At 41.8% G+C, this 17,500-nt stretch overlaps 1 protein-coding gene across 1 annotated transcript in view; it reads left to right on the forward strand.

Annotated features, from left to right (window-relative positions):
- Nucleotides 1-17,500, forward strand: part of LOC134459592 (follistatin-related protein 1-like) — a 32,230-nt gene that overhangs the window by 10,674 nt on the left and 4,056 nt on the right. Inside the window, exon 3 of the mRNA XM_063211943.1 lies at nucleotides 17,116-17,217. Within this exon, the coding sequence (XP_063068013.1) occupies nucleotides 17,116-17,217 (102 nt within the window). The remainder of the gene's footprint in view (nucleotides 1-17,115; nucleotides 17,218-17,500) is intronic.

Consider the following 17,500-nt stretch of genomic DNA (forward strand, 5'->3'; position numbering starts at 1 on the left):
TGGGTATTATTGCATAACGCACAATGAATACAAATAAAAAAAGGGGCTGCTGCAGGAGTGACAGTCACACACACACACAATATCTTTGCTGTGCTGTTCTGCTACTACTACGACTACGACTACGACTACGACTATAACCACAGCTGCAGCTGAAAGACCGTAGTGTGTTGTGAGGATGAGGGCCTACATCACACTGCTGGTGCTGCTGTTCTCCGTGTATGGCGCTCAGACTCGGAGCACCAACGTTCAGCCAGAGAGCCAGAGCACTGGGGCTACTGCTGCTGCTCAAGTCTCTACCCAGCTGGACATCTACGCTGAGCTGAAGGTGCTCCGAGAGATGGTGGTGGAGCTGAGAGTCATTCTGAAATCCACTCAAGATGAGCTGAAGATAATGGAGGCTGAAAACGCAGCAGTGAAAGAACGTCTGGTGGCCAGCGAGACCAAGGTGGAGGCTCTGGAGAGGCTGACTGTTGCGCAAGAGGCACGGATTTCTACCAGTGAAGATAAAGTCGAGAAACTTACAATGGTGACGACAGCACAAGAGGCAGAGCTGGCAGCACTGAAGACCCGACTGGCAGCCACCGAAACTGACATAGCAAATGTGGAGGAGAAGATTACAGACACACCCAAGGTGGCATTCTCAGCAGGCCTGACCAGCTCAGGTCACATTCAGGCAGGGAATACTCACATGAACTTGGTGTTCAGTAGGATCATAACAAATGTTGGACAGGCCTACAGCTCTGTTAGCGGCATCTTCACCGCTCCAGTCAGGGGAGTCTACTACTTCCGATTCAATATAATGGATGTAAATAGATCAGGCGGGATATCCGTCATGATGCTGAAGAATGGGCAGTTGGCCCTGCATAACTCTGTGCGTGATAATAATGGGCGACGTATCAACGGCTCCAGTGGCCTGACTCTGCAGCTGGAGGTGGGAGACACAGTTAACCTGCAACTCTATGCAGGCGACCGTGTTTATGATGATGGCAATAATAACTACTCCAACTTCAGTGGATTCCTGCTATTTACTGTCTGAAGCGGTTATCATGATGGTACGACATACATACATGTGAAATATGTCATTATCATAATTAAATAAAGCAATTACATACTGATGTTGTGTTGGGTCATTTGTATTGATATAAACAGACTTCTTCCATAGTCACTGTACAACCACAGCACAAAGAAGATACATAACCACATTGCAAAGAGGACACTTGCAACCACATTACACGCAAGTGCAGTTGTAGAATTGGATGTAATCTTGGTGACCATCAGGTTAGCCAAATCAGATTTTTTATTTGTTTTAGCAAAAAAAAAAAAAAATCACTTACATGTGTGAACATACGATGATATTATATTTCACTGCCCTATCCTAATAAACACATATGTCCAATATACTTATAAACAAATATGTAATATTTTGAAATCAGTTTTTTACTTAATTTATTTTTACGTTATTTTATTTTGATACAATTTTGTAAAACACCAGGGAATCTTCTTGAACATTGCTTTGGCAGGTACTTTGCAAAAATGTACAAAATTAAAAATCAAATTAAATTACAACAAGTGCAGCTTACAAGGAGAATTCTGTTATTTTGATCTCCTTTCTTGGCAAAGCTACTGATGGCTTGGGCTAACTTCCTATCTAGGCTTTTGCTGATTATGTGACAGACAGAATGGGTTCACTGAGTGCCAACACACACACACACACACACACACACACACACACACACACACACACACACACACACACACACACACCCTCCGTCCCTCGGAGACGGCAGAGTCTGCATGTCTGCACCTGCGGCAGCTGGCTCAGCGATAGACATACGGCCATCTGTGCTCACCCTTGACCTCCCGTGACCTTTCACCCCTCACCCTTCACCTCTAGGGGGCAGCATTCCATAGCATTCCATTCTATGTTCCTCAACCTTTTTTTCTCTCACTGAACCCCTTTAGGCTATATGAATGAAAAATGTCAAGGCACCCTAGTCCATCTCCTTTTTAATGTAGATTATCATTTCAGATTAGCATAACCACTGTCTCTGAAGCAGGGGCGTAGCAGCAAATTATGGGCCCTATGGACAATCAACTCCAATGGACCCCCTTCAGCCATATAGCTACATGAATCGGACTGTGTGTGGGCCCCCTAGATACAGGGGGCCCTGGTGACTCAGTCATACTTTACCCCCCTGAACGACACCCCTGCCCTGAAGAGACCAACAATGCATACCATGTGTGTAGCCTCATGATGCCTAGTGCTGTTCCCCTAGTGGAACACTCTAATAGTTGCTTGAAAGCCTTAAAGGGGTATGCCACTATATTGGGTCTTAATACAGTTAAAATAGTTGGCCGCGTTATAAAGGTGGTAAAGTGTCTTATTTTTCATGTTAGGCGTTGTCTTGCTTTTAAGACAAGTTAAAAGAGGGAGTATGTGCTAAGCTAGTGAAAGTCAATGGATCACTGTAGCATTGACTCTCACTAGCTTAGATACTTACTCCCTTCTTAAAACAAGACAACGCCTAACATGAACAATAATATAAAGCCAGGGCAACGATTTTAACTGTATTCAGCCCCAAAATAGTGGCATACCCCTTTAACCACCACAGTACTACACTACTATGACAGTGCACAGAGCCTTTTAGTAAGAAAGTATGACTTGGTCATTGCCGTTATGGTAAGAGCAAATGTATAACAGGGAGCAGGTCTTAACAGGTTAAAATGTCATGTCAGCCTTGTGTCTGCGGCCCCCTGGATGAAGTCTCATGGCACACCCGGTTGGAAAACACTGCACTAGAGCGCTGTGTGTGTCGCGCGCGCGTGTGTGTGTGTGTGTGTGTGTGTGTGTGTGTGTGTGTGTGTGTGTGTGTGTGTGTGTGTGTGTGTGTGTGTGTGTGTGTGTGTGTGTGTGTGTGTGTTGGCACTCAGTGAACCCATTCTGTCTGTCACATAATCAGCAAAAGGATTTTTACAAAATGTTCTCAATATAACACATAAAACAAAAAATAGATAAACTAAAAAAATGTGACTGTAAAATATTGAATATTACTTATTGTTCATATGTATATTGGACTTTTGTCTTTATTATGATAGTGCAGTGACGAGATACAGGGAAGTAGTGGGAGAAGAGTTGGGAAATAAATGACCTAGTCCAAATTCGAACCTGGGTCCTCATGGATGGCGCATGTCAATTATGTGGTCAGGCCCTTAAAACATTTTTTAGAGAAAGCACAAAGTAAACAAATGGTAGAGAGAGATGCGGTAGAGTTGGGAAATGACCCAGTACAGATTCGAACCTGGGTCCCCATGGATGATGCAGTAGCCTGTATGTGGTTTGGACTGGTGCATTAACACACTGGGCCACAACATCCCCATTTGGAAATTTGAATTAACATTTTTTTAGAGAGCAGACAGGAAGCAAATGGGAAAGAGATATTCGGTAGGGTTGGAAAATGACCCAGGCTGGATTCGAGCCCGGCATGGACATTGTTTGTTATCTGACTTCATTGTCAGGTTCAGTAGCACACTACGCCACAGTAACCCATACAAAATAATGTGTTCACACGAATGTAAATTTAGTACCATTTTTTTTTTAGCTTAGACAATTTAGTCAGTTTGACTACAACTGTGAATAATGATATAGACTATAGAGCGCTGGATTTTTCCTCTTGCCAGGCCCGCAAAACACTTCCGGGAACGATAAGAACGAACGATATTTTGCGTTCTGAACCGGTTCAGGAACAAAATTTTTGTGGCGGAACGGATTCAGGAGCGAAAACGTTAAACAAAGGCCTACCTGAACTATTTGGAACATTGAGGTGTGGTGTCATTGCAATTCTACGGAAGAAGCTGTCTATATCATTACAAATTACTGAACACAACCCAACACAACAAGATCAGTGTGTAATAATTGCTTTATTTCATGATGATAACGACATATTACACATTCATAATATCATAACCACTTCAGAGAGTAAAGAGCAGGAAGCCACTGAAGTTGGTGGAGTCATGGCCGTCATCAAAGACCCTGCTGCCAGCATGCAGCTGCAGGTTAACTGTGTCTCCCACCTCCAGCAGCAGAGTCAGGCCATTGGAGTTGTGGAGATGCTGGTCATTGTCATCATACTCACAGTTGACATATATATTGTGAAAAAATGATCAGTGATAAGTCATGATAACCTATATAGTTCATTTATACACATATACACTGCAATGACAACAGCATGGCTTAACTTGAAATTTTGCCAGCTGCCTCAGAGTCCCAAGTTAATTTAAATCTTTGTTGTAAGTTAACTCTTTATTGTAAGTGTGTTTTAGAGTTGTGTGTGTTATGTGAACTCAAAGCTGCAATTCAAAGCTCAACACAACAAGAATAATATTAACTTGGAATTCTGAGGCAGCTGGTATTTTTTTCACAATGTACCGTTACACATGACTCAACACAACACAACACGATCAGTATGTAATTGCTTTATTTCATGATGATAATGACATATTACACATTCATAATATCATAACCACTTCAGAGAGGCATATTTCATCTCCATGTCATACCATCATGTTAACCTGCACCTCAGAGAGTAAAGAGCAGGAAGCCACTGAAGTTGGTGGAGTCATGGCCGTCATCAAAGACCCTGCTGCCAGCATGCAGCTGCAGGTTAACTGTGTCTCCCACCTCCAGCAGCAGAGTCAGGCCATTGGAGTTGTGGAGATGCTGGTCATTGTCATCATACTCACAGTTAGCCATGACCTGCTGTCCATTCTTAAGCATTATGATGGTCATCCAGCCTGTTCTTCTCACATCCATTGCAGTGAATCTAAAGTAGTAGACTCCCTTCACTGGAGCTCTGAAGACACCGGTGAGAGAGCTGTACGCCTGTCCAACATTTGTAATGATTCTACTGAACACCAAGTCCAAGTCAGTGTTGCCGGCCTCTACGTGTCCTGGATTGGTGAGGCCTGCTGAGAATGCCACCTTGGGTGTGTGTTTAATCTTCTCTTCCAGATTGACCACTTCCGTCTCAGTGGCTGCCAGTCTGGTCTTCAGTGCTGCCAGCTCTGCATCTTGTGCTGCCGTCATCATTGTAAGTTTCTCCACTTCATCCTCACCGGCAGAAATCCGTGTCTCCAGAGCCTCCACCTTGGTCTCGCTGGTCACCAGACGTTCTTTCACCGCCGCGTTTTCGGCCTCCATTTTCTTCAGCTCGTCTTGAGTGGAGTTCAGAATGACTCTCTGCTCCACCACCATGTCTTCACTGGCAGAAATCCGTGCCTCTTGCGCAAGAGCCAACCTCTCCAGAGCCTGCACCTTGGTCTCGCTGGCCACCAGACGTTCCCTCACCGCCGCGTTTTCAGCCTCCATTTTCTTCAGCTCGTCTTGAGTGGATTCCACCATTTCCCGTAGTTCGTTCAGCTCTGTATAGATGTCCACTCGCTTAAAGGCCACAGCATCAGCTGCAGCAGCAGCAGCAGCATCAGCAACCCCAGTGCTCTGGCTCTCTGTCTGGACTTCAGCCCGGGTGCGACGAGTCTGAGCTCCACACATGGAGAACACCAGCACCAGCAGTGTGATGGTAGTCCTCATCCTAACAGCATGCATCAGTCTTTCAGCTGCAGCTGAGGTGCTGTCATGACCCAGAAGTTCTGGGCTACCCAAAAGTTATATTCGATGCAACAATGCCTCCTGCAAGCCCTGTAGAATCTTGTGGCTTTGTAGAATGTTGTTACTGCAACAATGGGCAGGCCTATGACTTCACAGCACAGCAAACGTGACCAGAATAGACCTTTGTATCCAACCGCGATTTCAGCTGTCACGAGGATGAGTTTATATAAAACATGCATATTTTAACAACACTAATTCCAACTCTAATGCTTTCTTTGTAAAATCCGGCTGTAGCTGCAGGCTAACCTACCTTTCGATTCATCTGAGACACTCGCCTTAACCCTTGTGTTGTGTTCGTAAGCTGCATACACCTGTGGTGTTCGGGTCATTTTTGACCCGTGATTACAAAACTCAGCTATAAAATACCTAAAAACAGTAGTTATCATCAAATATTGTTTTTCATCTCATGGCTAACTTGGTATGTATTCATATCCATGGAAATATTACTTGATGTATTCATCTTTTTGACTTTAAAGATCTTTTATCTTACATTATGCAAATCGTTTTTGATGACCAAAACTATCAAAATCTGCATAAATTCACTATTAATACCTCCCAAAGTGATACAATTAGTGATTATGTTGTCCATGTATTACAGCTGATATGAGAGTACAACAATCCCCACATTTATTTTATTAGTTTTTCTCTAATATTAAAAATATCATCAAGAGTGGCATTTGTGGTGTTCGGGTCCAAACCAACCCAAAGAGATTTATAGCTACCAACTAAATTAGTTTTTCAGTGCATAAAATTAATGTTTAAATATGTTGACTTGGTGTTTTTCAATATTTATATGATTTTAGTGTGGTAAATATACAAAATAACAATTCTGTCAGAGTCACAGCTATTCCGCCAATCTAATGCAAAGGTATTGGAAATGAACACCTCAATGAACTTGAAAAAAGTCACACTATTCATCTGAATCCCCTATGCTATGAACATGGACCATTATGTCATTGCCACATCAACTTTATGGAAAGTATAAGACCAGTTCTACAGGTTTGGGTGCCATTATGAATTTTTGATACGTTTTTTGGAAAAAATAATGTGCAAAAATGTATTTTGCAAACAAATGTGCAAAAAATCTCATTATATAGTGCAGAAATGGATTCCATGACCATGAAAACATATGAGTAGACACCAGAAATACATCTGTACTCCTTTCACAACAGGAGATATGACATATTGTAGTGTATGGGACTGTCCGGCGGCCATATTGGATTTGTAATATCAAAAAGCTGGCAAAAAAAAAGTTCAGGCAAGAAATATATTTTCCTCACCATAAATCACCAAACTGAAGACAAAGGGCAACCAACAGCTTTTCAGAAATGCATAAAACAACCAAAACTCTATACCGGGTCAATTTTGACCCCCGAACACCATAGAAGTAACTTTTTTTTTTAGACCTTTAAAATTTACTAAAATGATCAAACATATGTTTTTGTGTTGAAATGATTGTGACTGAGGATTATATGAAGCCTCATTCCAAGAAAATAAAGGAAAGTGTGTTTTTTTACTAACTAAAACTTGAAACCGGGTCAAAAATGACCCGCACACAACATAAGGGTTAAAGGATCAGTCCACCCTTTTTTGATTTTCACATATATGCTGTATTTCCAAGCATTATTTGTGAATGCGCATATCATTTTCTTCTCCGTGTTTTCAGTACTTACATTTATTGGTATCAGAATTATTAGCATAGCTTATATAGGAGCATTAGCAAAGCTTATATGGGAGCATTAGCATCAAGCCACAAGTGATCACAGGGCGGGATTAAATAGCTGTTTTGCACACTGTTGAATTTTACATTCATTTTAAAGTAGTAATTACTGACTTACTGTAATATTATTTAACAAAGTGCTGGAACCAGCTTCCTAATGATATTCAAAATTAGGGCTGTGACGATATTGAATCGAATTTTGATTAATCGTGATACGGAGTGAAGATACTCTATCGCGATGCAAGGCTCCAGTATCGCGATATGCCCTTTCAAAGTTCTGCTACCTTTCAGTCCAGAGAACAACCACATGATATGATGTGACAGTAATTCCAAGATTTAAATCATATCATCATTATTTGAAACGTTATTATTAGCCTTTTACGACCTATTCTACATAAACTATCATAGTTTTCATAGTTAACAGTAATTGTTCATAGTTAAGATTTTCATAGTTAACATTTTTGTGAAATGGTGGCATAGGTGGAAAAAATGTAATTAATGAAGTAAATATTGCAATGCATCACAATAATACATGTATAACAATGCATGACAGTATCACATCGTGGCATATGTATCGTGATGCACACCGAATCAAATACCCACCCCTACTAAAAATGCACCCACCATTAAAAGTTTTAAATGTAGACCCAAAACTAAGCTATTTTCAGATGCCTTCCAACATCCCTAATTTATTTGTTTTTAATCTTTCTTATTTTTGTACTAATTATTTAATGTCTTCATTTTCTCTGACTGTAATGAAATATTTGTTTTTATTCTGATAATTTAATGTTCTATTTGTAATGTTTTCCTTTTCTCTAACTCTAACACTTTTTGTTTCCTTTCTTTTACCTTTATTTTTATATGAAGCACATTGATTTGCACCTGAGTATGAAATGCGCAATAGAAATAAATTTGACTTCACTTCACTTTATTATGAATATAATTGCATCCCGTGTTCACACATACACAAATTCAGTAAGTATGTTTTTTTTTTAAGTTAACACAATTTAGTCAGTTTAACCGCAACTGCAAAAAAAGATAATTAATCTGTCCTTAGTGACACCAAGGTGACGCATTGAGGTGTGGTGGCATTGTGATATTATGGAAGAAATTGTCTATTCCGTCACAAATTTCAAGTCACAAATTACTCAACACAACACAAGATCAATATGCAATTGCTTTATTTCATGACATAATGACATACGGTATTTCACATTTATGTATGTCATACCATCATGTTACTTAACCACTTCAGAGAGTAAAGAGCAGGAAGCCACTGAAGTTAGTGTAGTTTTGGCCATCATCATAAACACGGTCGTTCGCATGGAGTTGCAGGTTAACTGTGTCTCCCATCTCCAGCTGCAGAGTCAGGCCATTGGAGTTATGGATGCGTTGGCCATTATCATCGTAGCGAGAGTTAAACATGACCTGCTTTCCATTCTTAAGCATTCTGATGGACGTCCAGCCTTTTCTTTCCACATCCATTGCGTTGTATCTGAAGTAGTAGACTCCCCTGACTGGAGCGGTGAAGACACCGGTCTGAGTGTCGTAGGCCTTTCCAACATTTATAACAACATTATCGAACACCAAGTTTAAATCAGCACTCCCTGCCTTTATGTGTCCAGAGCTGGTCAAGCCTGCGGAGAATGCCACCCTGGGTATGTCAAGAGCCAACCTCTCCAGAGCCTGGACCTTGGTCTCGCTGGCCACCAGACGTTCTTTCACCGCCGCGTTTTCGGCCTCCATTTTCTTCAGCTCGTCTTGAGTGGAGTTCAGAATGACTCTCTGCTCCACCACCATGTCCCTGAGCTCCTTCAGCTCAGCGTAGATGTCCAGCTGGGTAGAGACTTCAGTAGAATCAGCAGCCCCAGTGTCCTGGCTTTCTGGCTGGACTTCAGTCTGGGTGCTCCTAGTCTGAGCTCCACACATGGAGAAAAGCAGCACCAGCAGTGTGATGGCAGCCCTCATCCTAACGAGTCTTTCGGCAACAGCTGTGGTGGTAGTGGCAGTACAATACAGCAACAGAGAGATGTTGAATTGTGAGACTGGCACTACATCAGCAGTCTCTTTTTATTTGTATTCGTTGCGCTTTACGCAATTGCCTTCAGCTGCAATGAACCGAATACCCATTGCTATCTTTTTAGCACTCTATCTGTTTGGTCAGATAGCAGTGTTCCATGTTTTTAAAAGCTGTGGATGTTGTGGGAAATTCAAACCTGTCACCCACCATCAGGGCTGGTCTGGGATAAAAACCTGGGCATTTTTGGCATAGACCAGCACCTCACACAGCCCCCCTTTTCTCTACAATATTATGGTTAGCTCAGTCCACTGTTTTCTTTAAAGATACACTGTGCAGGAAATGGTCAAAAAAGGTATGCAACTATGCTGTTCATTGAAACTGGCCAAATGTGATCTTTTCATGAAAGTTTACTAAGTAATAAAGTAATATTTTCTAGTATGGCCCAAGTACAGTCATTTTTGCAGCTAAAAGGCTATTTCTGGAAATTCAAAATGGCGGACCATGGAGAAGATCTTTCGTATGAAAAATGCATTTTTTCATGTCATAATGAATACTTAAAATTGGATGGTGGTGGTAAGTATTCATGAATAAGGTAACATTAGTGAATGGGTATGAATTCTAGAAATAAACAACTAAAACATCTTGCACAGTGTACCTTTAAAGATGATCCAATGTACTTCCCCACAAACAACAAAAGCAACTACAAAACAACAGCATCAGCCCCTGAGGACTATTGGCCCACCGGGAAAATGCCCTGTTTGCCAGATGACCAGTCCTGCCCTGTCCATCATGAAGGACACAGGGTGGGGGGCACAGTTTTTTTGTTTACCTCACGTTAACATATTGGAGCAAACAGATGATTCAAAAAGGGGTGCAGTAGATATTGGTACTTTCTGACTTCCAGCTTTGTTGAGATATTTTACTTTCTTATTCCATTTCAGCTAGGGTAGAAGTTACAGCAAAATACTTCAATGTATATGTTTGTAAGTCTAACTCAGTGGTTCTTAACCTTTTTTGAACAACCGCCCCATTGACCTCATCTAAAGCCTCCCAACACCCCCTAGACTTCACCATAAGTCTGCCTATCCCCCCCCCCCCCCCCCAACATACTAAAAAATAAAATTGCTCCCCAATAGCAACTGAGCCCCACTTCTCTCAGTTGTATCCTTCTCAACACTCCCTAGGCCTCCCAAACGCCCCTTGTGTAGAGCCACCGCTGAGAAACATTGGTCTAACTTCACCTGGATATTTATTTTTCCGGCCTTTTATCAGCCAAATAAAATTGAAGCCAATGCCCACTTTTATCTTTTTAGCACAAATTTGTTTGATCAGATAATGGTGTTCCATGTTTCCTGTTCCATGTTTTCTATTGGTGCTGTGGGAAATTCAAACCTGTCACCCACCATGAAGGACACAGGGCGCGGGGGTGACATTTACTTATTTACCTGACGTTGCCTACTATAATTAACATATTAATCAAAAACAGGTGTAATTTAGAAGAGGGTAGAAGTAGATATTGACTTTCAGCTTTGCTGAAATAGTAGTAAAAATATAATCCCATAAAAGTTGGACAGCTTTTTAGCCCTCGCAATATGACAAAAAGACTGATTTGGCTGACCAGAAGGTCAATGCAACCGTTCCTCTGTAATGTGGTTATGGGTTTCCTCTCTGTAGTCTGGTGGCATTGTGGCTCTATTTTGTGGTTCTCAACCTTTTTTGAACAACCGCTCCCTTGGTCTCATCATGTGTTCTTATGCTACCTAACCCTACTCTGCTTCAGGGACTCTGACCAATACCCTGTAGGTAGCCCCTTAGTGCACGCCGTACCTCCTGTGGCACGCTGTAATAGACATTGAAAGTTAACTGCTATACTACACTACTATGACAGTGCATGGGGCCTTTAGTTATACATTACAACTTGGTCATTGCCATTCTGGTAACTGCTAATTTATAATGGCGTGTTAAAATAGCTGTATAAGTTACTTTGGATTTTTTTAAAAGCGTCAGCTAAATGTTATTTAATGGTGTGTAGTGGTAGCATATGTGTTTCATTTTCCTGGCTATGATAACTATAGGGGCCTCTCAAATTTCATGGGCTCTGGTTTGACGGTTTGACGAGACAGCTTAGCGACGTGTTTATGGGCAAGGAAACTTGTATAAACACTGTGTTACCATGGTGATCCTGACTTCCTGTGCCCGGCCTCTTATCTTCCTCTCCCTGGGCTGTTTTATTAGCCTTTATGGAGAATTTATTGCAACGCTTAGCTGCTGTCAAAGCTATGGAGGTTAGGGGGCAGACATTTTGGGTAGGCCAAACCAGAGTGGGTGGGAGTTATTTTAGTTTGGAGAATAATCCAGTAAAATAGGTCAGCTTTTTTGGGTTGGGATGCTCCTTTTGTTGTAGATGATGGTGAGAACTACTACCTATCTCTTGACCAAGGCACTCTTATATGATGATTAAAATGTCTTTTATTGACATGACAAGTCCCCCAAACTTCAAAAGGAAAAATAAATCGCACAGTTGTTGTTTTTGTTGTTGTTGCTGTTTTATTCAGCGCAAACAACACATGTGCATCATCATCATCAAATCTGTGAATCATTAGGTTTGTATACTCCTGCGTTTACCAGCACCTAGATGCTGTGCATGGATCTTTGAACTTTAACCTGACAAGTCCCCCATTGAACTGATTAAAAACAAACCCCACGTGTAGTGATGCATAGTGTAACTAAGAGAAAGACAAAGTGTATATAGTGTGAAAGTTAGAGACAGAAGGAGTGTAGAGTGTGAAACTAAGAGAGAACAAGAGTGTAGGGGTGTGTCCGTGTGTGTGTGTTGACATTTCTCCATTGTTGTCAGTCTACTACTCACTTGGTCAGACAGTGACCATCTGCCAACCCAAGGTATCTCCCTCTTTCTTTTCCTCCTCCCGCCCCTTTCTTCCTCCCCAACTCACTTTCTCTATTTTCTTCTCTTCCCCTATTTCTCCCTTTTTTGTGTCTCTCTCATATTATCTCTCTCTCCCGCCTCCCCCCCCTCTCTCTCAACTCTCTCTCTCTCTCTCTCTCTCTCTCTCTCTCTCTCTCTATCTTTCTCTCCCTCTCTCTCTCTCTCTCTCTCTCTCTCTCTCTCTCTCTCTCTCTCTCTCTCTCTCTCTCTCTCTCTCTCTCTCTCTCTCTCTCTCTCTCTTTCTGAAGAGTTTTAGCCCTTCAATTTGCTTGTAGCTCTCTAATGCCTAATTTAATGGGTAGAAGCCCTGATTTATGTGTGATTCACGCTGCAAATATTTACTGGAGTTTAGGTTCAAGGATAAATATTACAAATGGCAAATAGGCACTGTTTTAGATCAGTGGTTCTTAACATGGGGTGCGGGAACCCCCTGGGGATGTGCTAGAGATTTCAAGGGGTGCGCAGAATTTTGCTTGTGTTGAGGTTGTGACCAAAATTCTGGTTGTGAACATTATAACTAGGCCAAATCAAAACCAAGTTAAAATATATTTTGGTCCCCATGTAAAGTAATTAAGGTAGGCCTATTGATTAATGTCTGGTTGTGAACATTATAACTAGGCCAAATCAAAACCAAGTTAAAATATATTTTCGTCCCCATTTTAAGTCATTAAGGTAGGCCTATTGATTAATGTCTGGTTGTGAACATTATAACTAGGCCAAATCAAAACCAAGTTAAAATATATTTTGGTCCCCATGTAAAGTAATTAAGGTAGGCCTATTGATTAATGTCTGGTTGTGAACATTATAACTAGGCCAAATCAAAACCAAGTTAAAATATATTTTGGTCCCCATGTAAAGTAATTAAGGTAGGCCTATTGATTAATGTCTGGTTGTGAACATTATAACTAGGCCAAATCAAAACCAAGTTAAAATATATTTTGGTCCCCATGTAAAGTAATTAAGGTGGGCCTATTGATTAATGTCTGATTGTGAACATTATAACTAGGCCAAATCAAAACCAAGTTAAAATATATTTTGGTCCCCATGTAAAGTAATTAAGGTAGGCCTATTGATTAATTCTGGTTGTGAACATTATAACTAGGCCAAATCAAAACCAAGTTAAAATATATTTTGGTCCCCATGTAAAGTAATTAAGGTAGGCCTATTGATTAATGTCGCAAGCAAGAATCATTGTAATTAGGCTTGATCACTTACATCATTTTTTAGTGCGTATACATGTGAAGAGTTCAGATGCAAAACCCCCTAACTCCATTTCTGAAGACCTGCACTTCTATATTTGTAGAGAACCCCATTGTTGGTTTGGTTTACATTCATGTACTTGATAATACATATAAATAGTTATATTATGTAAATAAAATAAAAAAATATTCAATTTTGATAGTTTTGTATTAAATAAAAATGAATTAAGATTATTTTCTGAAAAGGCACTTAGGGGGTTTTGCATCTGAACTCTTCATGTGTAGAAGTTTGGGTTGGGGTTGCGTGGCTTGTCTTGGGCACGGGTAAGGGAGTGCTTTGAGAAAAGCTGTTTTAGATTGTATTTAAAAACAAAGCCCACGTGTAGTGTCGCATGGTGAACGCCAGAGAAAGAAAGAGAGTAGGAGTGTGATGTGAAACTAAGAGAAAAAAGTGTAGGAGTGTGTCCGTGTGTGTGTGTGTGTGTGTTGACATTTATCCATTGTTGTAAGTCTACGAGTACTCACTTTGTTACTGACCATCTGCCGACCTTAGGTCTAGATGTCTCTGTTTGTTTGTGTATCTTTGTGAGCACATTGTCTGTCTGTGTGTTTCTCTCTCTCTCTCTCTCTCTCTCTCTCTCTCTTTCTCTTTCTCTCTTTCTCTCTCTCTCTCTCTCTCTCTCTCTCTCTCTCTCTCTCTCTCTGTACATCTGTCTGTCTGTGTGTGATTGTGCGTCTTTGTCTGCACGCCGTCTGCCTGTGCACAAGTGTGTGTGTGTGTGTGTGTGTGTGTGTGTGTGTGTGTGTGTGTGTGTGTGTGTGTGTGTGTGTGTGTGTGTGTGTGTGTGTGTGTGTGTGTGTGTGTGAGGCCAGTGTGAGGGCACGGTGTGTGTGTGTGTGTGTGTGCGTGTGTATGCATTAGTGTTTGCGTGTCTATGTGTGTGTGCGTGCGTGCGTGCGCGCGTGCGTGTGTGTGTGTGCGTGCATATGTGTGTGTGTGTGTGTGTGTGTGTGTGTGTGTGTGTGTGTGTGTGTGTGTGTGTGTGTGTGTGTGTCTGTGAGTGTGAGTGTGTGTGTGTGCGTGCATATGTGTGTGTGTGTGTGTGTGTGTGTGTGTGTGTGTGTGTGTGTGAGGCCGCTGTGAAGGCATGGAGTGTGGCATTGTCATGGTAAGTGGCGCTGGCTGCAGCTTTTACTGGGGGTCAGAGCTGAACAGCCACGGCCCATCTGGAGGACACAGCAGCAGTGTGTGTGTGTGTGTGTGTGTGTGTGTGTGTGTGTGTGTGTGTGTGTGTGTGTGTGTGTGTGTGTGCGTGCGTGTGTGTGTGTGTGTGTGTTGTGTGTGTGTGTGTGTGTGTGTGTGTGTGTCTGTGTCTGTGTGTGTGTGTGTGTGTGTGTGTGTGTGTGTGTGTGTGTGTGTGTGTGTGTGTGTGTGTGTGTGTGTGTATCTCTTTGTGTGTGTGTGTGTATGGGTGAGTGGGTGGTGTGTGTTTGCACGAGTGTGTAAAAGTGTGAAATAAGTGTTCCATTCTGGACAGGAAATAAAAGAGCAGCCCACTGAGACACGTACACGTCTACTCTGTATCCCTGTATGTGCATCATCTCTCTCTCTCTCTCTCCCTCTGTCTCTCTCTCTCTCTTTCTCTTTATCTCTCTCCCTCTCCTCTCTCTCTCTCTCTCTCTCTCTCTCTCTCTCTCTCTCTCTCTCTCTCTCTCTCTCTCTCTCTCTCTGAAGAGTTTAGACCCTTCATGACTAAATTGAGTATATTAGACCCTACTTATTTACTTGCAGTCCTTTAATGCCCTATGAGGTACAATCCCCGATTTACAAGGATGATTCACACCGCAAATATTTACTGTAGTGGACGAAAGAAGTTTAGGTTCAAGAATAAATATTACAACAGGCTAAGAGGTGGTATTGTTTAGATCGTGTTCTGATAACCCAGGCTCATTTAGCTAGGATTGCTTCAAACCACTTGTACAGAGTTCATTTGGTCTTGAAATGAAAATGCTTTTGAGAACCATTCATCTACAGTATGGATTAACTGAAGAACTTTTTAAATGTTTGTTTTATTATCTACTGGGAAATGTCCCCCCACACCAATTTCCTTGGTCGCTCCTGAACTGAAAAAGTTAAACTTTTTCGCCATCTACTGGCAAAGCTGTGCATAGACATGCCAGAAGAGGCTACTTGGAGCTGTTCATGTTTAACACTGAGTATTAACATTGAGTATTTCGGTGTGTTACAATAGCTTAGTCATAGACCAAACACTACCGGAAGACACAGATCAGTGGCACAGGTGCTGGACCAAAAATAAGATAACTGAAAAGAAAATACAAGAAAGGTCTGCAGCACTGTTAAATGCTCCCAAAGATTTAATGGCATAACTGTGATGAAGGACGGTTAGTCCGAAACGTCATGCCATTAAATCTGTGGGAGCATTTAACACTACCGGAAGACAATGCTTTTGGTCTAGTGTTGCACCATAGGGATTTCAGTAGCTTCAACTACGTATGTAATACCATACTATTGGTGTTGCAATTAGAATCAAGAGCTTTTTTATTGTCATTGACAAATAAATTTGACAACAAAATTGTGTTTTGAGTACACTCTACACATGCCAAGTAATGTAGACCAAACCCTGCCGGCAGACTATGTAATTTGCCTGGTGTGTTGGTCTAGTATTGCACCATAGGGATTACAGTAGCTGGCCTGGCTCTGTCCTCTAATTACAACGCTCTTTCTAGTTTTGAATCTGTGAAGCGTCTCATTAGTGTTTGATAATCACATTAATGTAGAGGACACCAAGGTCAATCTTACGAGGCTAACCAACTCAGCCTTATAGCTTCATACCCGTGGCATTTATTTTTTCAACACTATTTGACCAGACGGCAGAATCTACGAAAATTATGAACCAGTGGTACAGAGCCTAGTAACTTAGCACTTCAGCTATGTAGGGAGCTATGCTATGGAGGGAGAATACAGGTGGGATTCAAACCTTCAGTCCCCTAAAGCCAGGCTCAAACTACACGACTAGCGATTGTGTGTCCGATTTTGGCGTCGGGGTGCACCGCACACTAGAAGAGAATCGCAACTGTCAATCTTGTCGCTGCTCGCAGCCACCGAGACAATGCCCGACGTTCTATTTCCAGTCGCAAATATCAAACACTGTTTGATGTCTACGATTTGCGATCGGCGACTCTTTGAGCTGCCAAAGTTCTATCTTAGAATGTCGCTCACGACGAGGAAATCTTCCCCGACAATCGCTTGCGATGGTCCTGGGGGGTAACGTTCCAGCGATTGTCGTAAGGGGGGTTTTCAGCCGAGAATCGGCGCGATAGTCGTGTAGTTTGAGCCAGGCTTAACCTACTGTAGACCTACGACCAACTCCCTAACCCCTAGGCCATGACTATGATGCAAGCCTAGACTACCGTATACATTTCATGTTGTAGTCTGATTTTCCAGTCTATGTACTGTACATAATGTACATTTAAAAATATATATTGTAGGTGTAGGTCACTAATGTTTTCTTTCGTTTTGCCTTTGATTGTTTTCGTTTTCAGGAGGTATGGAAGAAGTCTCAGGTGTGTGCCAATGTATTCTGCGGAGCAGGTCGAGAGTGTGCTGTCTCTGAGAAGGGGGAGCCCACCTGCGTATGTGTGGAGGTAAGGTATACAGACACAGGTGTGAACACACACACACACACACACACACACACACACACACACACACACACACACACACACACACACACACACACACACACACACACACACACACACACACACACACACACACACACACACACACACACACACACACACACACACACACACACACACACACACACGCCCTCACACACACAACTGAACGCGCAAATACAATTTAATTCAATTTTTCAATTTTATTGTCCCCAAAAGGGGCAATTAAGTGTGCAGCAAGTTAACA

The sequence above is a fragment of the Engraulis encrasicolus genome, chromosome 12 (assembly GCF_034702125.1).
Source record: "Engraulis encrasicolus isolate BLACKSEA-1 chromosome 12, IST_EnEncr_1.0, whole genome shotgun sequence".
NCBI classification, from domain to species: domain Eukaryota; kingdom Metazoa; phylum Chordata; class Actinopteri; order Clupeiformes; family Engraulidae; genus Engraulis; species Engraulis encrasicolus.